This window comes from Ascaphus truei, chromosome 6, assembly GCF_040206685.1.
Source record: "Ascaphus truei isolate aAscTru1 chromosome 6, aAscTru1.hap1, whole genome shotgun sequence".
NCBI classification, from domain to species: Eukaryota; Metazoa; Chordata; class Amphibia; order Anura; family Ascaphidae; genus Ascaphus; species Ascaphus truei.
In genome coordinates this window covers 139,129,060-139,153,368 of record NC_134488.1, presented here as the reverse complement: position 1 = coordinate 139,153,368, position 24,309 = coordinate 139,129,060, and the positions used below count along the sequence as shown (strand labels likewise).

General features: G+C 50.3%; 1 protein-coding gene across 2 annotated transcripts in view; it reads right to left on the bottom strand.

Moving 5' to 3' along the window:
- Nucleotides 1-24,309, bottom strand: part of LOC142497983 (guanylate-binding protein 1-like) — a 50,495-nt gene that overhangs the window by 8,853 nt on the left and 17,333 nt on the right. For both annotated transcript variants that reach the window (XM_075606480.1, XM_075606481.1), the window contains 6 exons: nt 22,366-22,571; nt 11,762-12,004; nt 8,115-8,398; nt 6,454-6,666; nt 4,380-4,482; nt 2,153-2,346 (listed from right to left, as the gene is read on the bottom strand). In XM_075606480.1, the coding sequence (XP_075462595.1) occupies nt 2,153-2,346; nt 4,380-4,482; nt 6,454-6,666; nt 8,115-8,398; nt 11,762-12,004; nt 22,366-22,571 (1,243 nt within the window). The remainder of the gene's footprint in view (nt 1-2,152; nt 2,347-4,379; nt 4,483-6,453; nt 6,667-8,114; nt 8,399-11,761; nt 12,005-22,365; nt 22,572-24,309) is intronic.

Genomic DNA, 24,309 nt, shown 5'->3' with positions numbered 1-24,309 from the left:
ATCGGCGTGTGGTAACCTGAGCTTTCTCTGTATTCAGCAGTGTGTGCTTCCTGTAACCGGCAGCCCAGGCTGACCCGGGAGTAACATCGGCGTGTGGTAACCTGAGCTCTCTCTGTATTCAGCAGTGTGTGCTTCCTGTAACAGGCAGACCAGGCTGACCCCGGAGTAACATCGGCGTGTGGTAACCTGAGCTCTCTCTGTATTCAGCAGTGTGTGCTTCCTGTAACTGGCAGACCAGGCTGAACCCGGAGTAACATCGGCGTGTGGTAACCTGAGCTCTCTCTGTATTCAGCAGTGTGTGCTTCCTGTAACCGGCAGACCAGGCTGACCCTGGAGTAACATCGGCGTGTGGTAACCTGAGCTCTCTCTGTATTCAGCAGTGTGTGCTTCCTGTAACCGGCAGACCAGGCTGACCCCGGAGTAACATCGGTGTGTGGTAACCTGAGCTCTCTCTGTATTCAGCAGTGTGTGCTTCCTGTAACCGGCAGACCAGGCTGACCCCGGAGTAACATCGGCGTGTGGTAACCTGAGCTGTCTCTGTATTCAGCAGTGTGTGCTTCCTGTAACCAGCAGACCAGGCTGACCCCGGAGTAACATCGGCGTATGGTAACCTGAGCTCTCTCTGTATTCAGCAGTGTGTGCTTCCTGTAACCGGCAGCCCAGGCTGACCCTGGAGTAACATCGGCGTGTGGTAACCTGAGCTCTCTCTGTATTCAGCAGTGTGTGCTTCCTGTAACCGGCAGCCCAGGCTGACCCCGGAGTAACATCGGTGTGTGGTAACCTGAGCTTTCTCTATATTCAGCAGTGTGTGCTTCCTGTAACCGGCAGCCCAGGCTGACCCCGGAGTAACATCGGCGTGTGGTAACCTGAGCTGTCTCTGTATTCAGCAGTGTGTGCTTCCTGTAACCGGCAGCCCAGGCTGACCCCGGAGTAACATCGGCGTGTGGTAACCTGAGCTCTCTCTGTATTCAGCAGTGTGTGCTTCCTGTAACCGGCAGACCAGGCTGACCCCGGAGTAACATCGGCGTGTGGTAACCTGAGCTCTCTCTGTATTCAGCAGTGTGTGCTTCCTGTAACTGGCAGCCCAGGCTGACCCCGGAGTAACATCTGCGTGTGGTAACCTGAGCTTAGTTGTGTGTTCTTTTGTTGAAGTAACAATCTATTGTTTGCTCCATTCAGGCCTGTGCCCCACCTGTCACTACCACGCGACACAGACACTCAGGTAAGTTATACAGCAAGGTCTCCTGGCTGCAATGTGCGGCAAATAAATGGGTATGGGGGTAAAATTACTCAAATCTGCTGGCTGCAAAACTGGAGCTAAAGCAGGGCAAAGATTTATCAAAGGGAAACATCGAATAGGCTACAATGTGATTCCTTCACTCTGATATATTTGGGGCTTTATGGTATAGCCCTCATATAGCACTGGTATAGCACTTGTATTGCACTGGTTTAGCCCTCGTATAGCCCTGGTATAGCACTGGTATAGCCCTCATATGGCCCTGGTATAGCTCTGGTATAGCCCTGGTATAGCTCTGGTATAGCCCTGACATAGCTCTGGTATAGCCCTGGTATAGCCCTGGTATAGCTCTGGTATAGCCCTGGTATAGCCCTGGTATAGCTCTGGTATAGCCCTGGTATAGCTCTGGTATAGCTGTGGTATAGCTGTGGTATAGCCCTGGTATAGCTCTGGTATAGCCCTGGTATAGCCCTGGTATAGCCCTGGTATAGCCCTGGTATAGCCTTGGTATAGCCCTGGTATAGCCCTGGTATAGCTCTAGTATAGCCCTGGTATAGCCCTGGTATAGCCCTGGTATAGCCCTGGTATAGCCCGGTTTAGCCCTGGTATAGCCCTGGTATAGCCCCGGTATAGCCCCGGTATAGCCCCGGTATAGCTCTGGTATAGCCCTGGTATAGCCCCGGTATAGCCCCGGTAAAGCCCTGGTAAAGCCCTGGTATAGCCCTGGTATACCAGCCAGAAGACTTTTGTAAAATACCCGCTAGATTTATCACAGAAAATAATTATAATTGATTTAAGAGGATTTTAAAAAGACCTGGGGCAGTTTCCCTCTAATTTGCACCCAGGAGAAGCTCATACTTGGCCTTCCTGTTCCTGGATCGGGTTGTAGGGGTGTGTGTTGCTTGGATACTGTACCTTCAGTTTCTCTTTGATCATCCACTCATTCTCCTCTTTCATCTTTCTTCTTTCCTCTTCCATCTTCTCCCTCAGCAGCTTCTCATGCTCCTCATAACTTCTCTTCTGATCTTCCATGAGCTGCTCCAGACGTCTGTTACTCTCCTCCTGGATCTGCTTCTCCTTCTCTGCAGCCTCTGCCTGGGCTCGCTGCTCTGGGGAGGGATGTTATATACAGATGAGCCCCGAGACGCTCTCATTTATACAGCAGCCAACACTGGAGGGTGTGTCATGCATGGGATTTCTGAGGAGCTTCTAACTTCCAGGTATCACATGGGAGCTATACTATTATATATTAAGAAGAAGTTTTCATTAACTCAATCAACTTATTATAAAGCACTGTGTTCTAGATTCATCAAACTCCAATGTGGGATATTGCGCCCAATCAGGCATCCACTGCCCTTAAATTGAATGGCAGTGAATGCAGGAGGGGGTGCGATATTCTGCATTGGCGCTCGATGAATGCCGGTGTGTCTCTTTTCATATGAATAGCACTCCCTATGGATTGTTTGTTGGTGTTGTTTAAACTCCTCTAGGGTTCAACATGTTATGTTAGTATAAGCCATAATCCAGGTAAGTGTATTTTGATTCAGTATTAACGGCTCTCGTTTCTGCATTACTCAGTAATCTCTATCACTATTACTGGTGAGGCATACATCGCTATTTCAATTGGAGAGGATTGGTTGGGGGAACTGAAGTGAAGTACCACAGGCCTATAGGGTCTGTGGAAACGGGCTTGAAGAATGGGTGTTTGGCCCCAAAACGTTGCCCCCCTTGTATTTATCCTTCCAACATTTTATCACGCTTATTTCATTTTTCCCTTTTTTTTCCCCTTGTCTTGTCATTTCTCTGTTTTCTTTCCCTCCCCATTCCCCTCCCTCTGTAGATATTACACATGTTTGACTGATGTGTTAGTCTCTCTGTGACCTAATACTTGGCACTGCTTGCTGCATCATCATATGTTCACCCAATACAATTTGTTTATCTATTGGCAATAATTATCTTGTTGTCATTTTTTCATTATTTTTGTGTGCTGAGAACATATTATAAAATATACTGGACACCTAACAAGCTCCTATTGAACCCCCAAAAAATGGCCAAAAATGGCAAACTAAAAGACCATTTTACTTAATAGATATTTATACATATATATTTAGACACTGTACCGTGTATGAGTTTCACTGGATGTGCTAAAAATGAGCTTTGTCTGTGTTTTATGTTCTGTCTCTGGTTTTAAATATATATTGCCATGCTCAGTAGCACTCTGTGACACTCATATGCTTATATATATGTTGTGGTTATTTTGGGGGTTCAATAGGAGCTTGTTAGGTGTCCAGTATATTTTACAATTGTGTTTCAGCTAGTCTTGGCTGATTGGAGGGTGGCAACCTCCTACTTAATTGAAGCTCACCCCCTCCCACATTTAAATGGTTAAGGGCTCACCACATAGCATCTTCCACACAGGGGAACTTGTTTGCTTGCAGGATGGTTGTGACAACTCTAATACAGAGTGCTTTTCCTGGTAATGTACAGGTTAATAAAGGCTTCAATCAGACTTAGAACTTTGCAACTAATATTGACAGTTTTACTATACTGTAAATCATTCTTCCATATTACACAGGTTATTAAGAATTTATATTAGCGTTAGGGACCCCTGAATTGTGGTCTGCCGTGAAGTTGGCTCAGGGGCTTACAACAATTTTGGCCAAAAATGTCAAACTAAAAGACCATTTTACTTAATAGATATTTATACATATATATTTAGGCACTGTACCGTGTATGAGTTTCACTGGATGTGCTAAAACTGAGCTTTGTCTGTGTTTTATGTTCTGTCTCTGGGAACATATTATGCATATTTTGCATATTATTTTGATTGGACGGTTTGAGGTCCCTCCAAGTTCCCTTGAACCATATTTCAACTGTTTTCCTTCTTTGATATGGTGGAGTGCTGCCTACAGTATCAACCAGCCTTTTATAACACTTTTGTTTTGTACCAATAATAACAGCCTGAGCCAATCAGAGAGCTCCATGTCTTAAAGTGCTATAGGTGAGGAACCTGTTATGTCAAATCACAGCTCGGTTGGATGGAGCATTGTGATTGGTCATTGTCATGGTCTTGATTTATAATATAGTTTGATGTGACCACTTACAATACTCCCAAGCCCCCCTATTTCTCCCTCTCACTGACCTGCTATCTCCTTTTCTGTTCTGGTCAGAGACTGGTCGGCCTCCAGGATGGAAGCTCCCACCTTCTCCTTCTCTATGAGGAACTCCTGCAGCACCTCAAGGGCCTGGGGGCAAAAAAAGTCAGCGCTACCGTTTTTCCCCCTCCTTACCCTCAGTATGTTGCTGGTGGGGCGATGGAGTCGCCGGCGGCTCCCTCCGCAGGGCGTCGCCATGTGTGCACGGATGCATGTGCGAGAGTCGCGTATGTGCGGAAGCGGCGAGGAGCCGACAGAGTGCAGGAAAGGTTGTGCATGCGCAGGGCAACCCCCAGCGGCCATTGCTATGGTCGCACAGGCGCAAGGTGCAGAGCAGCGGCCATTAGAAGGGAGAGCACGAGGTTGCTAATGAAAGAGACTGCAGACAGGACTTCAAGCCCCATGATGCTCAGGGGCAGTTACACCACCTTACACCAGGGAGCTAGGAGGGTTGCAGGATTCCACTGGAAGATCAGGAAAGACTACTGCCTGCTGGGACAGGAAAGGGGGAGGCAAGACCTGGACCCCGTAGGTGCAGGTTGGTCCATGGAGCAGTGCTCCAGGGACTAGGCCAGAGGTTTAATCCCCCCTGGGGCCCAGTTAGTTCCCTGAGCCACTGTTGAAGTGTTATATGTGTTTGATATAGGGAAAGGCCCTAAGATAGAGACTCTTCTCACTATGGCAATAGTGAGAGATATGCTGCAGGACATTGCCTGAATGCCAGTGTAGCTGCATAGCTGAAAGGAGATCTGGACTCAATAGTAGAGACTGTTCTCAAAGGATCCTCCGGCTGGGGGTCCCTCCCCAAAGGAGTCAGACGGTGGAATAATTTCCTGCAAGGAGCCACGTCAGCGCAGCTGGACCACGTTGCAGAGTTGCTGAGTGTTGCTGATTATCCTGGTCAGGACTATGACCAGGAAGGTATTATAAGTGCACCACCGGGCCCCAACACAGGGAAGCGCTATCCCACACACAAACACACTCACCATACTGTTTGTGGACACTCAGGGGTCAAGTGCCCAGGCACATTGCTACGGTATGGACAAAGAGACAATGCAATGACTGACGGGTGGGATGAGGTAATACTATACATGCAGGGGGATGCCATGATATACATGAAGAATGATGTAATGAGATCTATGTAGAAGTTATAGTTATATGCCTAGTAAATACTGTTCCTATACAACTGTGTGTGTATTTACTGTGTATGTTGGTTCTGGTAAGTTGGGATCCCTCATCGGTGGGGGCGCTGCACTTTGTGTAAGTATACCCCAGGCTCCCAGTGGCGGAGGTTCAGGCCTCTTCTTAGCCTCACAGGTGACAGCAGCACGCGTAGTTGTAGTACCCCAGGGGTACCAGGGCTACATTTGTAATAGCAAAGCAACCGGCTTCGATTTCAAGCTTGAAAAGCCTGACCGCCAGAAACTAAGTCTCGCATGTTGCACCTAAGTTCTCAGAAACTAACGTAGCGGTCACGGCGGGGATTTTATGACGATTTAAATTCCAGGAGATTTGGAACTTTTATTTAAGAAAGGTTTAATCATATTTTAGGTAATTTTGCTGTACACATTTACAGATGGAAGAAAACAAGCTCTGCTCTCATTTTAATCGGAGAAATTAATTAGAGAAGGACATATCAGACTTCAGAAGTCCCCCCCTTTGCAATTGGTGGATGGTCACCTGCGAGATTCCCAATATATTCACCCAGCAGAAATAGGCGCCTGCAGAAAGTGAAGCAGCAGCAGCCGGGTGCTCAATCCAGTCTATTATTTGCGCAGTGATGTCACAGGTTTGGGGGTAACCCTTCGTCTGTATAAACACCTTTTCAGACTGAAGGAGCCAGAGAAACAGCAAAGGGATAAATTGCTAATCTCCATAAAGCTAAAAGCATTAATTTAGAGATCATTTCACAATCTGATATGGTCCTATTTTTGAGGGTCTAAATCAGTAATTATAACATGCGGAGAGCACAGTGTCTGTCATTCTGACCTCACCCTGCTCAGGATTTCAGAGCTAATATCCCCGTAATACTCGGGTAACGCTTGGAGTAGGACGCTGTACCTTTATCCCTTTCCCAGGGCTTCCATTATATGCATCCACCAACTTCTGCTTCTCTTCCACAAAATGCTGATGTCCCCCAGGCTTGGTGTACTCTCCCAATGATATCCCTCTCTCCAGAGACACACTCAGATCCTGAATCAGAGCTCTGTACTTGGCGGCTGACGCCTCCTCGTTGCGTTGGGAATATTTTGCCCTCTTCTCGGCCAGCTTCTCCTGTGGAAATACAATTGGCCGTTACAGCTCTAGTGGAAGAAAGACAGAGTCGCTGCTCTGGTGGGAGCAGTTTCACGTTAGCAGTGTGTACAAATTAGTGTCAGCAAAAGGAAGGGGACGTTCAGCGAGCAGAAGCAGGAGAACCATATTTACGTTTCTGGGGGACACGTAACAATACAGGTGCAAACAGCTGAGATTTCTGAAAGATAAAACCGCCATTGAAACTAAAAACTCATGCCCCCTCTGTGACGGTAGGGGGTAACCTGCTCTGTGACGGTAGGGGGTAACCTGGCTCACAAATAAAGGTCAAGCCCGGTTTTGGTTACCCCTGATCTGGGAGTTAGCTCTTGGACCCAGTAACATTGTACTGTTTAAACGCAGAGAGGCGAAAACCTGAAGGATATTTTAATTCACGCAGATAGAAAGGAACACTATACGGTACCTCATTTTCTGAGTGACACCGAACCAGGATGTTACAAGTGTTTTAATTGCTCAGTGTGTAATAGTCTGACGACAGGTAATGAATTTAGCCACCCGAGGAGTGGTGTGAAAGTCATAATAAATAACAGGATCACCTGCACAACCACGCATGCTGTATCCATCATAAAGTGCCCGTGCGTCTCATTTATGTTGGCAAAACCAGCAGGATGTTAAAGGCCAGATTTATAGAACACAAATAAGACCAGGAACAGAGTTGGCAAACTTGCGCATGTCCCTTGGTTCATTCAGATTTCCCACAAACCTGGCTTTTTCTACCGACTTGGCTCTGATTGGATGCTTGGGAAAGTTCCCATGCTCCGATTGGCTGCTGAGTTTTGTGACTGAAACTCAGAATACTATAAGGATCAATACACCAATCAGATTCATGTCCTCGGTCAGAAAGAGCGCGGGCGGGCTTTTCAAAGTTGCTTCTGCGCGAATAGCAGAGAAACCAGCTTTGATTTCCAGCCTGAAAAGCCTGCCCGCCAGAGACTAAGTCCATCTTTTCGCGGCCAAGTTCTCAGAAACGAACATAGCGGTCACCGATGGAATCTCATTTCGATTTGAGTTCCAGGCGTTTGGTACTAACCCTCGGTCAAAAGAGTCCAAGTTCCCAGAAGAGAAGGGAGCGGTGGCGTGTGGAACTTCACGCCAATTTGGGCACCAGGAGATTCCGGGTTAAGTCCTGGCCAGGGTAAAACTCTTATTTAGGGTTCCCTGCACATACTGTAGGAGAGTCTAGTTTCTGATCCCAGACCCCAGTAAGTGTATCTTTTTGTCTGTATTTTGTGTTCCTCTGTGTGTATGCGAATAAATTACAATTTATTTTATTTTCTTATTTTGCTCAATGAATGATCCTGGTAAAAAGGTGTAAGCTGCTTGGTCTCCTGTGACAACCTCTCAATTAATAATTTTACAACATCACAGATTTTGGGGATAAACACACCCGTTGCATTAATGTAACTCACTATGAGCTTGATCTGATGTTCTTGGTTTTCGTCTTTGAAGGACTGTTTCATAAAGAGTTTCACTGCCTCTTTCTCGCTCTCCTGGTGCAGATTCAGGAATTCTTCCTGTGTCTCCGTTGGGAATCTGTCCACTCGCTGGCTCATCTCACTGTCATATTTACACAGCGCTTCCTGCACCGCTCGAGAGTTCTCAATCTGCGCCAGAGCCAGCACCACGTTCTCCATGCAGGGGACCGAACCGCTCCGAATCGCCTCCACGTATGTGACCGCCAGATTCCCCAGCCCTGTGACACGGGAATGATGGGAATAGAGCAGAAAATACTGTTTTATTTCATGGGGACAGGAGTCATTTTATGTTGTGTCAACCTTTTGTGGAAAGTTCTTTACTGATTAAATTATAGTATTCAGAGCTTTCAAAACCTCATAGGTTTCTTCTGTACAGTATAATGTTATCTATGAAGAACTCTGTTAGTTCACTGAAAGGTATCACAACCTAAATTAAACCTGCTTTTCTTGAGGACCCATCTGGATGCCGACACACTCAGTCCAATATGGGTTTCAGTAAAAATAGTTTGTTGAAAATATCAAAGAGAAAAGTCCAAAGTAATATCGTTAAATGCTCGACCTCAAAAAACCCAAGTAAGTTTTTTTCTCAGTTTCAAATATTATTTCTGAGTAAAATTGCAGGAAAAAAATTACAAGAAATGCATGAAAACAATGTAACTTCCCAATTCCATACTACTGCACCGACACACTTTATTCGAGCAAATACTCAGTATGTACCTGGCAGATACCTGGAATGCGCCGCTCCTCACCTCTGACAAGCCCCGTTGCGTTTGCCTTCCCAGCCTGGGTTCATGCCTGGCTGACGGGCGGCTGATCTGTTAAATGATAATGATTAGGATTTAATAGGCTGCAATGCTTCGCGTGTCTACCAGATGGCATAAATTCATGAATTGTAATGCAGTATATATATATATACTGTGCAGTATTGCAGCCAGCGGGAATAAAATGCTTCAATCCCTGCCTGAAAAATACCTCAATGCACTCGGGCAGAAAACAGTCACAAACCTCAATACACCCGGGTATACCCGAATTCGTGGGACTAGCCGAGCTCGAATAAAGTGTGTCGCCAGTGTACATGGTTTTCATCATATTAATCACGCATATAAGTCCCACCCGCTAATCAATATTTTAATTTTCAATAGTTCACTACAGTTTATTCTTATTACTTTTTACCAAACTAGATTTTCTTGGTCCAAAATAATTGGTCTCTGTCTACTCATTATCAGGCCCACCGATATATGTTATCCACCCTGACCTCACTTCCAAGCTCTGATCCATCCTTATCTCCTTTGTTTTTGCATTCCAAAATCCCACTGAAATATATTACTACACACCAAGTGAGAGACCCTGTAATGTAACAAATGTACCAAGTAAGGAGCCCTCCAATGTAACAAATGTACCAAGCGAGGGGCCCTCTGACTAAAGTAACATATGTGTAAGCCCCTAGCAAACATAATCTTATATTATATTAGTGAAAGCACTGTATGCCTGCCTGCCTGCCTGCCTGTCTGGATGTCCGGTGTCCCTAGGGGAAATCTCATTGGTCCCTTGGGCCGCCCCCGCACACCTCTCATTGGCCTGAGGCGGAGTGACGGGCCAAACACACACACACACCTCAACGCACACACACACACACACTCCACCCTCCTCAACGCACACACACACACTCCACCCTCCTCAACGCACACACACACACTCCACCCTCCTCAACGCGCACACACACACACACACACACACACACACACACACACACTCCACCCTCCTCAACGCACGCACACACACGCACACACACACTCCACCCTCCTCAACACACACACACACTCCACCCTCCTTAACGGCTGCCCGGCCTTAACCCCCCCCCCCCCCGCCCTTCCCGGCGGCTGGCCCACAACAACGGAACCCCCCCTATCACCACTCCGCGGGACTTCAACATCACCCTCTCTCCCGGTGCTCACCCTCTCTCACGGTGCTCCCTCTCTCCCGGTGCTCCCTCTCTCCCGGTGCTCTCCTTCTCCCCCGGTGCTCCCTCTCCCCTCGGTGCTCCCTCTCCCCCCGGTGCTCCCTCTCCCCCGGTGCTCACCCTCTCTCCCGGTGCTCACCCTCTCTCCCGGTGCTCACCCTCTCTCCCGGTGCTCCCTCTCCCCCGGTGCTCCCTCTCCCCCGGTGCTCCCTCCCACAAACCGCTCCCCCCCCCCCCCCCTTCAGGCCTAGAGGCCGCGCCCCAGCTCACCATCCCCGCGAGCGCTGCTCCGGCTCTCTCAGTCGGGAGCTGTACGGCCCGGCTGCCCACACAACCTCCTCACCTGAGCGTCTCAGCTCCGCATCGCCGGGGGAAACGGAGACCGCCGAGGAACCCGAGGAGGAGGAGGAGCGCGGCCCGGTGCGAGGTAAGTAACCGCAGGGGAAGGGATCTTTCACCCCCCGGCCCGGCGCTTCACCCCCCCCCCCGGCCCGGCGCTTCACCCGGCCCGGCGTTTCACCCCCCCCCCCCGGCCTGGCCCTTCACCCGGCCCGGCGCTTCACCCGGCCCGGCGCTTCACCCCCCCCCCCCCCCCGGCCTGGCCCTTCACCCGGCCCTGCCCTTCACCCGGCCCTGCCCTTCACCCGGCCTGGCCCTTCACCGGCCCGGCCCTTCACCCACCCCCGGCCAGGCCCTGCCCTTCACCCCCCCCCTGGCCATGCCCTTCACCCCCCCCCCCGGCCATGCCCTTCACCCCAACCCCCGGCCATGCCCTTCACCCCCCCCCGGCCATGCCCTTCACCCCCCCCCGGCCATGCCCTTCACCCCCCCCCGGCCATGCCCTTCACCCCCCCCCCCCCGGCCATGCCCTTCACCCCCCCGGCCCTGCCCTTCACCCCCTCCGGCCCTGTCCTTCACCCCCTCCGGCCCTGCTCTTCGCCCCCTCCGGCCCTGCTCTTCGCCCCCTCCGGCCCTGCCCTTCTCCCCCATCCCCTCTGGCCCTGCCCTTCGCCCCCATCCCCTCCGGCCCTGCCCTTCGCCCCCATCCCCACCCTCCCTGCCCTTCGCCCCCACCCTCCCTGCCCTTCACCCGTCCCTCCCTGCCCTTTGCCCCCTCCCTCCCTGCCCTTTGTCCCCTCGCCCCCCTCCCTGCCCTTTGCCCCCTCGCCCCCCTCCCTGCCTTTTGCCCCATCGCCCCGCTCCCTGCCCTTTGCCCCCTCGCCCCCCTCTCTGCCCTTTGCCCTTTGCCCCCTCGCCCCCCTCCCTGCCCTTTGCCCCCTCGCCCCCCTTCCTGCCCTTTGCCCCCTCGCCCCCCTCCCTGCCCTTCGCCCCCTCGCCCCCCTCCCTGCCCTTCGCCCCCTCGCCCCCCTCCCTGCCCTTCGCCCCCCTCCCTGCCCTTCCCCGCCTCTCCGCGCCCCCCGCCCCAGCAATCACGGGCAACGCCGGGTTTATCAGCTAGAACTATATAATAGTAGCAATCTATACTCCTTATTCTAGGAAAGGTGAAAGGTTTAGCATATAGTGAGTTAGGCAGGATAGCAGCATGTGAGATACTACATTATACGTTCAGGTAACTCTCTCATATCCATCACAGTATTTTTTTAAATCACTTCTCACTCACATCTCCCGGTCACTGTGTGTCCTCCTGGAAGGGTTTTAGGTTTGCTGTTCTGATACACGTAGGAACAGAATTCCTCAGCCTGAGTCACAAATGCAGGCTCTAGCTCTGACTCCTGCAGCTGGTCCAGGCGCTGGAGAGCTGTTTTAGATGCTGGCATCTCGAACACAAAACATTTGTGGGAATGGAAGAAATGGAGCAAGCATTCCCGGGGCAGGTTGTAATCCTGCACCTTTTTACCAATACCTGTAATTAAAGGATTACAGAAAGGTTAGTTTAACCAGCTGGTGTGCAGTGATATTACATTGGGTGTATTTTCTGAGTAATGCATCCTTACCTGGATCCTGTCACAGTGTTTGTGCTGCAGTAATGCACCCTTACATGGATCCTGTCACAGTGTGTGCTGCAGTAATGCACCCTTACATGGATCCTGTCACAGTGTGTGCTGCAGTAATGCATCCTTACATGGATCCTGTCACAGTGTGTGCTGCAGTAATGCATCCTTACATGGATCCTGTCACAGTGTGTGTGCTGCAGTAATGCATCCTTACATGGATAATGTCACAGTATGTGTGCTGCAGTAATGCACCCTTACATGGATCCTGTCACAGTGTGTGCTGCAGTAATGCATCCTTACGTGGATCCTGTCACAGTGTGTGCTGCAGTAATGCATCCTTACATGGCTCCTGTCACAGTGTGTGCTGCATTAATGCATCCTTACATGGATCCTGTCACAGTGTGTGCTGCAGTAATGCATCCTTACATGGATCCTGTCACAGTGTGTGCTGCAGTAACGCATCCTTACATGGATCCTATCACAGTGTGTGTGCTGCAGTAATGCATCCTTACATGGATCCTGTCACGGTGTGTGCTGCAGTAATGCATCCTTACATGGATCCTGTCACGGTGTGTGCTGCAGTAATGCATCCTTACATGGATCCTGTCACAGTGTGTGTGCTGCAGTAATGCATCCTTACATGAATCATGTCACAGTGTGTGCTGCAGTAATGCATCCTTACATGGATCCTGTCACAGTGTGTGCTGCTGTAATGCATCCTTACATGGATTCTGTCACAGTGTGTGCTGCAGTAATGCATCCTTACATGGATCCTGTCACAGTGTGTGCTGCTGTAATGCATCCTTACATGAATCCTGTCACAGTGTGTGCTGCAGTAATGCATCCTTACATGGATCCTGTCACTGTGTGTGTGCTGCAGTAATGCATCCTTACATGGATCCTGTCACCGTGTGTGTGCTGCAGTAATGCAGCCTTACATGGATCCTGTCACAGTGTGTACTGCAGCAATGCATCCTTACATGAATCCTGTCACAGTGTGTGCTGCAGTAATGCATCCTTACATGGATCCTGTCAAAGTGTGTGCTGCAGTAATGCATCCTTACATGGATCCTGTCACAGTGTGTGCTGCAGTAATGCATCCTTACATGGATCCTGTCACAGTGTGTGCTGCAGTAATGCATCCTTACATGGATCCTGTCACAGTGTGTGCTGCAGTAATGCATCCTTACATGGATCCTGTCACAGTGTGTGCTGCAGTAATGCATCCTTACATGGATCCTGTCACAGTGTGTGCTGCAGTAATGCATCCTTACATGGATCCTGTCACAGTGTGTGCTGCAGTAATGCATCCTTACATGGATCCTGTCACAGTGTGTGCTGCAGTAATGCATCCTTACATGGATCCTGTCACAGTGTGTGCTGCAGTAATGCATCCTTACATGGATACTGTCACAGTGTGTGCTGCAGTAATGCATCCTTACATGAATCCTGTCACAGTGTGTGCTGCAGTAATGCATCCTTACATGGATCCTGTCAAAGTGTGTGCTGCAGTAATGCATCCTTACATGGATCCTGTCAAAGTGTGTGCTGCAGTAATGCATCCTTACATGGATCCTGTCACAGTGTGTGCTGCAGTAATGCATCCTTACATGAATCATGTCACAGTGTGTGCTGCAGTAATGCATCCTTACATGGATCCTGTCACAGTGTGTGCTGCAGTAATGCATCCTTACATGGATCCTGTCACAGTGTGTGCTGCAGTAATGCATCCTTACATGGATCCTGTCACAGTGTGTGCTGCAGTAATGCATCCTTACATGGATCCTGTCAAAGTGTGTGCTGCAGTAATGCATCCTTACATGGATCCTGTCACAGTGTGTGCTGCAGTAATGTATCCTTACGTGAATCCTGTCACAGTATGTGCTGCAGTAATGCATCCTTACATGAATCCTGTCACAGTGTGTGCTGCAGTAATGCATCCTTACATGGGTCCTGTCACAGTGTGTGTGCTGCAGTAATGCATCCTTACATGAATCCTGTCACAGTGTGTGTGCTGCAGTAATGCATCCTTACATGGATCCTGTCACAGTGTGTGTGCTGCAGTAATGCATCCTTACATGGATCCTGTCACAGTGTGTGTGTGCTGCACTAATGCATCCTTACATGAATCCTGTCACAGTGTGTGTGCTGCAGTAATGCATCCTTACATGGATCCTGTCAGTGTGTGTGCTGCAGTAATGCATCCTTACATGGATCCTGTCAGTGTGTGTGCTGCAGTAATGCATCCTTACATGGATCCTGTCAGTGTGTGCTGCAGTAATGCATCCTTACATGGATCCTGTCACAGTGTGGCCAATTGGCCGTGAACTTGACCGCGGCCATAGTTCCCACGCCAATGGCGCGATCAAAGCTCTTTTGTGACAATGTTTCCGCTCTTGCGGTTTTGAGGTCTGGCTGGCTGCCAGCGCGTCTCCGGAGGTCGGCTTCCAGGAATCCCCATTGAAATGCATTACTCCATTCACTTTCAATGGGGAACCGCCGCTCCTCCTCTCAAGCGCCACCTGCAGGTCTTCTACGATATCAGGCCCAAATCGCCGGAATCTCCATAGGGTTACATGGGCTGTAATGGCGACCTATGGAGAGACTGCAAGATGGAGCCTGCAAAGGCGGGAAAAGGGACAAAGGGCCATAAACACAGAATTAACATTAACCCTTTCCCTCCCGCATAGATCCCAGTGTATGTGTTGGTGCAGACACTGGAATGGGAACAATACATAATTACAGGGGGATACACAGTTGGTGCTGAAGCAGGGGCATAACTACAGTACTGGATATCATTCCAGTTAACCTTTCACCTCCCAGGTGAGAGCAGCGGGTGGCCAAATGGGGTGTAACCCCTTTAATACCGGGCCAAACCCCCTCTCCTATGACACCTCCCCTGCTCAATGGGTGCCTTGTGACCCAGCTGCCCACCCTGGCACTGGGACACCACTGGCATCCTTGAAGCACTTGATAAGTCTTGAGGGGTTGGCCTGGCAAAATTGTCCTCCGGCATTGTCCAGTACACTGTCCTGGCCACATTGGATTGTGAAGTCCAGATCCTGCTGAGCAGGGCTCCAACGTGGCCACCGGGCATTCTCCTTTGCCACCCTCTGGCCACCACCCAGTGCCTGGTGAACCAAGACCACCGTCAAGGGGCACCTCTGCAGACCAGGCTGCCTGTTGCCCAGAGACTGGCATGTCTCAGTACCAGCGAGAGACAAGCTAACAAGCACAGACCGTTGCTTCTCCATCAAACCAGTCTGGGAAAGAGCTATGTCCCTATCCTGTAGGGACCCTACCTGCCCTGGCCCTGTGCCCACCTGTATCTGCTCCGCTATACCTATGCCTCTCCTCTTAACCGAGAGCCCCCTTGATGCTCCACCAGGGTAATGGGAAAGCCTAGCTGCCCTACATGCTGCCCTTCCTTTCCCTCCCCTGGTAACCCTATCTCCTGCCACCCACCGGTCACTCCTACAGGGGAACAACAGGGTACAGTCATTGGAAACAATACGTCACGGTCAGTCTGCGACTGGGTCTGGCTTACCTCGCTGGTCCCCGCAGAGACCGCCGCTTTCATAGGTCCCAATTGCAGGGGGACTAGAGTGGCCGCCACCGGCGCTATCTTGGCCGTTGAGCTCCGGGCAACTGCCGCAACAGCTCCCGGGTTCGGCAAAAGGACAACGGTGCAGGACATGGGTCCCAGGTCCTAGAGGAGAAACTCGGCTCCTTTCAAACCCGAAAAATAACCCCTTCCCACACACCCTGTCCCTCCCCCCACTCAGGAAAGACTCCGGCACTTTGCCGGAATCGTGCATCTTCCGCCGCAACTGCCGTCGCTACGGGCAAGCTCCGGGTGTCGGCCGCAACAGCACCCGGCTTCGGCACAAGGTCGCCGGTGTAGATTGTGGGGCTCTGGTCATGGCTGAAGAGCATCGACTCCTCCAAACCCGGAAAAACACCCACCTCCCGCACTCCCTGACCCTCCCCCAAACCAAATCGGCTCCGGCATCTTGCTGGAATCGCAGCTTCTCCTCCGCCGCCACCACCTGCATCCCGCATCCTGGAAGCACTTCCACAGGCCGGACCATATCAGGTCGGGCCAGGGGGACAACAGCACCTTGCTGTAGCAAGCTGACCGTTTGCCGTGCACCGCTGCTGATGGCCGGAAAAGATCTGCTCTGGCTGCCTCTCTGCTGTCCTCCGCCGGGATCGGATCGATGGCCTCCGCTATCTGCCGCTGTTGCCGATGCAGCCCAGCCAGATTCTTCAGGGGATGTCCCGCAAAGGGATGTCGCCCCGGCTGGGAGGGAGCCATCGGAGGATGCAAATAAACGGGTCACCTTGTCCGCAGCTCGGGAGCGCAGGCCCTGAGGGGCTCCTTCGCCCAGCAGCGCACAGTCCGGGCATCGGGCTTTGATGTGGCCCGCTTTGTTGGCAGTGATAACACCGCCGCTTCTGCCGGAACTCTTCCGCCGCCGGTGGATCACCTCCCGTAAGAGGCTGCTTAATCCAAGGCGGAGTTGTCTGAGTGCCGGGCTCGTTCCAGAGCTTCTTCGCCACCGGTGGACTCCCTCCCGCAAGAGGCTGCTGAGTCCAGAGCGGAGTTGCTCGAGCGTCGGGCTCAGGGAGGGGGTAAGCGAGTCCGTTCAGTGCCAAAGCCAGGAACTGTGTCCACTCCTCCGGGGTGCTCCGATCGCTCCACCGAGTAATCATTGCCTGCGTTTCCGGGGTAAACGGACTGGTCGCCGCAACAGCCAATGCCCCTCCGGCGGCAATACTCCCGTGGATTCGGAGATCACCCGCTCCCTCCGCAATTCTCTGCTGTCCCGGAGCTGTGTCCATTCCCTGCTCTCCGGGCGATTTGGGGGTTACAGCGGCTGCAGCTGTGGATCGTAGCTCAGCCTGCCGGGTTTCATGTACTCCGATCGCCGCCTCTCTCTCAGCTCTACCGGCTGCAGGTTCCCGCTCGGACTTGAGACATTCCTCCGGTCTTGGTGCCCGGCTCCAGTCACACGGATGGCTGGCACTTGCGTTCCGGAGGCAATGCTTCTCACAAGTAGGGGAACCGTGAGGTGGTGCCATATCTTGTGTTATATGCTGTACACTATGTGTTCAATATCATTAGCCTTAGGAACTCGCAATTCACCCGAGTTCCAACTGTATTACAGAGTCCCACAGTAAACTGTAATAAAGGTTCAATTCAATCCCGCCGCTGCCACCAGTAAATATAGCCTGTCACGGTAGCTAGTGATAGGTTATTATCTACACAAAATATCTGGGTTGAATTGAACACTGACAGAACAGCGTCCCAGAGGGGCGGTTGAATCAGTAAGAAACCCTATAAAACAGCACTCAGACACATGAGATGTGTGTGAAGTAATACATGTGAGAGCTAGGATATCCAAATGAAATGGGTGATATGATGATAAGAATTAAAACACTTAATTAGTACCAAAATGTATAAAACACAGGGTGTTAAAAATACCCCAAAGGGCCAAGCTACAATGAATGAAGCTTGGGTAGTCAACCCTAAAAAAGGGGGGAATGACTAAGGCAGAGATGCCTGACAAAAATAGGATTGTGAGCCTACTAGGAGGAAGAGAGTTCCTAAGTGGTCGTGGGAGGGGGGAGTTTACTTAGGAACTCTCTTCCTCCTAGTAGGCTCACAATCCTATTTTTGTCAGGCATCTCTGCCTTAGTCATTCCCCCCTTTTTTAGGGTTGACTACCCAAGCTTCATTCATTGTAGCTTGGCCCTTTGGGGTATTTTTAACACCCTGTGTTTTATACATTTTGGTACTAATTAAGTGTTTTAATTATTATCATCATATCACCCATTTCATTTGGATATTCTAGCTCTAACCTGTATTACTTCACACACATCTCATGTGTCTGAGTGCTGTTTTATAGGGTTTCTTACTGATTCAACCGCCCCTCTGGGACGCTGTTCTGTCAATATTTTTGCATCAATCTCTATTCCCTACTGCACCTCTCACATTTTTAATTAGTTCTTATTAGAAGTGCTGGTGTTTTGCTTATTTTGTTGAATTGAACACGACTTAGATATAATAAATATAGTTTATTCCTTAAAGAAGGAGAACACACAAGATGATTCAAATAACAGACAAGAAATAGCACTTACTTAGGGTTGGACAATGAAGCAATCAGGTACAGGATTGGCAAATCATTCAGCAATACAGGTTCAAATGAAGACATCATGAAAGACACTGGGTATAGGGCTTACACTAGTTTATATGGAGTTTCAGCCTCATACCCTAACATTGGGTGCCTAAAAGTCTACCAGACTTGTATCTGGTCAGGAAACCCTTTTGTCTGTAAGTGTGAATTATGGCACTTACAGACCACTCAGGCTCTGCGTTTCTCCACCCTATTGTACACAATCAGAGTGGTCAAGTCTTTGATCAGGGGGGCTGTTGTAGACAAAGGGTCGCCCTCCTGAACATTAACATAAAGCAGAGCCAGTAACTTTCTCTGGCTTTTATACCAGCCTTGCAAAACAGTATATTCTTTAATATCTACACATATTAAAATAATTTGTTCTGTGGGTCTGAGCGGGCTGAAATTTTCCAGGTCCTCATGCTGGAGGACCCTTGCCATAGTGGCCAAATATCAGCCTTCCACGACCCCCAGAACCAGAGATACAAAAACTAAGTTAAAATCCCCTATTAACTTGAATGCAGGATTCTCCACTATAAGCTAAAAGAAATCACTGCATTTCACTCTTCCATTGAAATCAAAGGGCTCCGCCGCTTTAGGCTTTCAATGGAGCAACTCCGCCATTGAAGTCAATGGGGAAATCACAATTTTCACATTTGCCCATACTCCGTCTGGTTGATCGGAGAGGGCTGGAAATGTCCATGCAGTCATGCCGGAGCAGTGACTACATGCAACCAAAATCCCAGCCCTCTGGTACTCACAGAACCGGAGATATAGGTTTCACTTTATACACATTTGGACTTAGCCATTTCAAAGCCACGCGGCTTTCTTCCATTAGAATCAATAGGGCCGACGCGGTCATAGGATTCAATGGGACCTCTGCTACCATTGAAGTCAATGGGAAACACACACTTTTTAACAGTTAACCCTACCCCGTCCGGTTGAGGGGAGAGGGCTGGAAATTGCCATGTAGTCATGCTGGAGCAGTGTCTACATCCTTGCCAAATCCCAACCCTCTGGTACCCACAGAACCGGAGATATAGGTTTCCAGTTGACCCTATTTCACACTTAGTGTTTGAAAGCCACGCGGCTTTCTCCGCAATTACGGTCAATGGTAGGACCCTCCTGGCCGGTGCGACCCTTTCACGCCGCCATTAATTGTCAGACCATGTTGGGGTCAAGTGAGGGGGTTCCTAACATCTAGGGGCAAAAGGAATTTTATTTCTAGGTGCCCTAGAAGAGAAGTTCCCACGTCAATTGGCCGTGAACTTGACCGAGGCCCTAGTTCCCACTCCAATGGCGCGATCAAAGCTCTTTTGTGACAATGTTTCCGCTCTTGCGGTTTTGCGGTCTGGCTGGCTGCCAGCTCGTCTCCGGAGGTCGGCTTCCAGGAATTCCCATTGAACTGCATTACTCCATTCACTTTCAATGGGGAACCGCCGCTCCTCCTCTCAAGCGCCACCTGCAGGTCTTCTACGATATCAGGCCCAAATCGCCGGAATCTCCATAGGGTTACATGGGCTGTAATGGCGACCTATGGAGAGACTGCAAGATGGAGCCTGCAAAGGCGGGAAAAAGGACAAAGGGCCCTAAACACAGAATTAACATTAACCCTTTCCCTCCCGCATAGATCCCAGTGTATGTGTTGGTGCAGACACTGGAATGGGAACAATACATATTCACAGGGGGATACACAGTTTGTGCTGAAGCAGGGGCATAACTACAGTACTGTACATCATTCCAGTTAATCCCTCGCCTAACAGGTGAGAGCAGGTGGTGGCCAAATGGGGTGTAACCCCTTTAATACCGGGCCAAACCCCCTCTCCCATGACAGGACCTCACAGGCTACAAGGAATTATGCTCAGCCAAAGTGGCAGTGGCACAGCTGAACATAAGTAGGGAAGGACGACCAGTGAGGCAGGGGGAGGAAAGAAGGTGCAGAGCCAGCAGAGGCAGGGATAGGCTGGGAGAGTTGACACACAGCTGGGGAGCGGTGCACACGCTTCACATGTAAGTGCTGTGCAACGCCAACACGCTACGCAACCAGGGGGTGGAGCCAGACTCCGCAACATCAGATGGACTCCTCCGTGAGCGCGTGCGCTCTGAGTGAGCCGCGGGACTGCGTGAGGCAGTCGGTAAGGAGGGAGCGCGCCACGAGGGACGCGCTCAGAGATTCCTTAAGGGGGAAGGAGAACAGAGCTTGTAGCTAGGGGTGGTACACAGGTAGCCAAGGTCCTCCAAGTACCCTTGGACGCGGATACGTCCCTTCACCTCCCTCGCTGCCAATGCCGGCGTGTCACTGAAACTCCCCTTTCATCTAATGGCAACTCACAGAGACTTCCCCCATTCCTCTAAGAACAACTCAAATAAATTATCCCATGTCTCAAAGGGATAACTCACAGAGACTCCTCCCTTTCTCTAAGGGGCAGCTCATAGAGACCCCACTTCCTCGCCCCGAGTGGGGGTCAAAGTGGGGCCCATCACTCTAATGAAGCCCCCGCCCTATTGAAGGTGCAAGTGGGGCCCCCATCCCAGTGGGGGCACCTTAGTAGAGGGGAATGAAAATCAGGGTATGTAGATACAAGGAGCCCGAGCCCTCTTCTTACTCCCAGATGTGGATGCGTACCTGCACCTCCCCCGCCACCACCAGCAACTCACTAAAGGAAAACATAGAGAGACCCCCTTTTATCTCCCCAGGGGGGGCTCATGTGGGGTTCCTTTCCCCATCTGAGTGGTAGTTCAGCCCAAGTAGGGTCTCCTCATCACCAACCCTTTGAGGGAATGAACCCCCTCCCCCTTAGATCCGCCCATCTCAGTGGGGAACCAGTGGGGTCTTCGGCCAAACCCCCAAACCTAATGAGGGCCCTAAGGTAGTTTCCTTCACCCCCAACACAGAGGGAAGCCAGATAGGTCTGCCCCATCTCCTCTCCCACCACTCTGGGGAGAGCTCATATGCCCCCCCAAATGCCTCAGCCCCCTCCCCTTAAGTGGGGCTCCCCGAATCCCAAGTGGGGGCACAGGGGGGGGGGCTCTGCCCCCTCCCAATGGAATACCCACATTACGTCTGCCCATCTCAGTGGGGCAAAAGTCTGTGGGGGTCCTAAGGGAATTTCATTTCTCCCCCCCAAGCCAAAACGGAGAATAAAGGAGCCAGATGAGTCTGCCCCTGTCAAGTCGCATCTCCTGTCCTCTATACCAGTAGGTTCTCAAGTAGAGAAGCTCACCCCAGTGGGGGCTAAAGTGGGGCCCTCTGCCCAAGTGTGAATTCCTGCTCCAGTGGGGGCTCAAATAAGCCCCCTGTCCAATTCAATGTGTTATCAAGTGGGGGCTCATTTGTACTTCCCCTTACTCCCATGGGGGCTCAAGTGGGGCCCCTTTTCTCCTGTGGGTCACCTTTCCCAGTATAGGTTCAAGTGGGGCCCCCACACCATAGTTGGGGCTCAAGTAGGGCTCCCAACCCCGGTGTAAATTCGAGGTGCCCCACACCCCCGGTGGTGGAGAGAGGCCAAGGAGCCAATGAGGATGTGAGAGAGGAGTCTAGCCCCTGTCATGGTTGCCTTTCGCTGAAGGCAGTTTCACATGGATTATACCTTGTTCATTACACTCAGACCACGTATGTATGTATCAGTTCATCAAAGTAATGCGCCTTATGACTTAGAGAAGGTTATATGAGGACTTCCAGAGGCACATAATTTAGTGACATGTTTGACCCTTTGAGTCTCAATGAGACACTTTTTTTCCTTTTTAAGTGCATCAAAGTTCTTTAAGTCTGATTCGCTAAAACGTCTGTGATTCTGTATCACGTGTAGGAGACTTGTTTAACTAGTTTATTGCATTTGATGCCTGTGCCTAGATGCACTTTCCAATTCCTACACACATAATGGAACATCCCCTGGGTTCCAGATTGAGTGTTAAATGTTGCTGGTCTTATCTGATTAACCCCTTCACTGCCGTCCTTGTAATACTTTGCTCTGAGTCCTTCCTAACCCTGTGGCCAGCGCGGAGCTGTTTATCCCCCAAAAGTGTATGGTTGCACATTGCTGCACCAGTCAGCCTGAGATGAATCAGGCTGTGTACTCGCACACTTCTACCTTTCTTGAGCTTCAGGGCGTTCTGTAGATACTCGTCCTCTGTGATTGTTTTCCCATCCAACTCCAGCTCTAGAGAGAAGTCCCGGACGCACCATATGAAGGACGGGAAGATCCTCTTGAACTCGGCAGTCTCGTCTTCATCCTCATCTTTTACTTCTCTCGGGGATGATTTCACCTTAATCCGCTCAGTTAGCTCTGTCACATAACTGGGAGATGCTAAGGAAGAACTGAGGGGTCAGACTGACTGAGAACAGATATGACCCTTTTTCAAGAGAATATATAAGTATTTTACTGTGTATTTCTGTCATGTTGGATGTAGCATTGGGCTTCTCTGTCATCTGGGTTATAGTAGGAGCAAGATTCTTAGGAGATGGGAGGGAATGGGGTCAAGAGGGCAAGTGGTAGAGTGAGAAGAGGAGATCAGTAGTGATACATCCTCCTCTGTGACAGCGGAAAAAGAGTCAAGGAAGGCAGGCGGAGAGTTAGGAAGCAGTGTAGGATGGGAGGAGGAAACAGAGGGGATGTTCTGACGAATGGATTCCACCTTATCCTTGAAATAGTCAGCAAAGTCCTGAGGTGAAATGGAGCAAGAAGAGGCAGCTGGAGGTGGTTTGAGTAGAGAGTCAAAGATAGAGAAGAGTCAGCGTGGGTTAGATTTGTGTGTGTTGATTAGTGAAGTACAGTAGGTTTGTTTAGCCTGAGAGAGGGCAGAGTTGAAACAGGATAACATAACTTTGTAGTGAAGGAAGTCTGCGAGAGTGTGAGATTTCCTCCAGAGGCATTCAGAGGAGCGAGTGGAGGAACGCAGCATGCGCATGTGGGAATTTAGCCAGGGTCTGGGGTTAAAAGGGCGAGGACGGCAGAGAGAAAGCGGGGCATGTAGATCAAGAGAGGAGGATAAGGCAGAGTTGTAGTTCCTGACCATGTGTTCAGGGTCTGTAGCAGAACTGAGAGAGGAGAAGGAGGAGCATAAAGTGGAAACAAAGGCGGATAGGCTAATTGAGCGCAGGTTTCTGCAGAAGCGAGGGCTAGATGTAGATGGAGAAAGGGAGAAACGAGAGAGAGAAAATTAGATGAGGTGATGGTCAGAGAGAGAAAAGGGCGAAATGGAGAAATCAGAGAGAGAAATTTTTTTTGTGAAAACTAGGTCTAGGTAGTGGCCATCCTTGTGGGTGCTGGCTGCAGTCCAATGTTGAATGCCAAAGAAAGAGGTTAGAGAGAGAAAGCAGGAAGCCCACGGGAGAGAGGGGTCATCAATGTGGCAGTTGAAGTCCCCAAGGAGAAGACCAGGGGAGTCTGAGGAGAGAAAGAAAGAGAGCCAGGATTCAAAGAGAGAAAGGCAGAAGGGGGATGAGTAGCGGTAGGTGGGCGATAGATGACCGCCACATGGGCAGGAAGAGGAGAGAAGATCTGGACAGTGTGAACCTCAAAGGAGGGAAAAGCAAGCGAGGGAGGAATAGGAAGGGTTCGGTAACGGCATAGAGAAGAGAGGAGTAGCCCCACGCCTCCATCCCTGCCAGAAGGGGTGCCATCAGCTAGGTTAGTCATGGGTGGAGAGATACAAATACAACACAACCATAATATTTTTTAAAGGATTCTCCTTTATGGTTTACTACATAATTCAGTTAATATCTGTGTGACAGGGTGAATGAACGTCACCAGCCATATACCTGGCAAACCTACTGTATGTTTAGGCTTGCAATGCAGCAGTGACGAGGTTAAGTTTCAGTTGAGAAGGGCTGCTTAATTAATCTGACCCCAGCTGCATAATCAAGGTGTTTTAAAACCCCCAGGCTGTACACACATGCAAGCTAGCTGGTCAGGAGACAGGTTTGAAATACTGAAGAGATTGCTGCTATAAGGTCTGTTTGCAAAGTACATGTTTTATGAACTGTCTGTGTCCTGCATGCTGAAGAGAAGCTGCCTTGTTTGCTATGCTGAAGA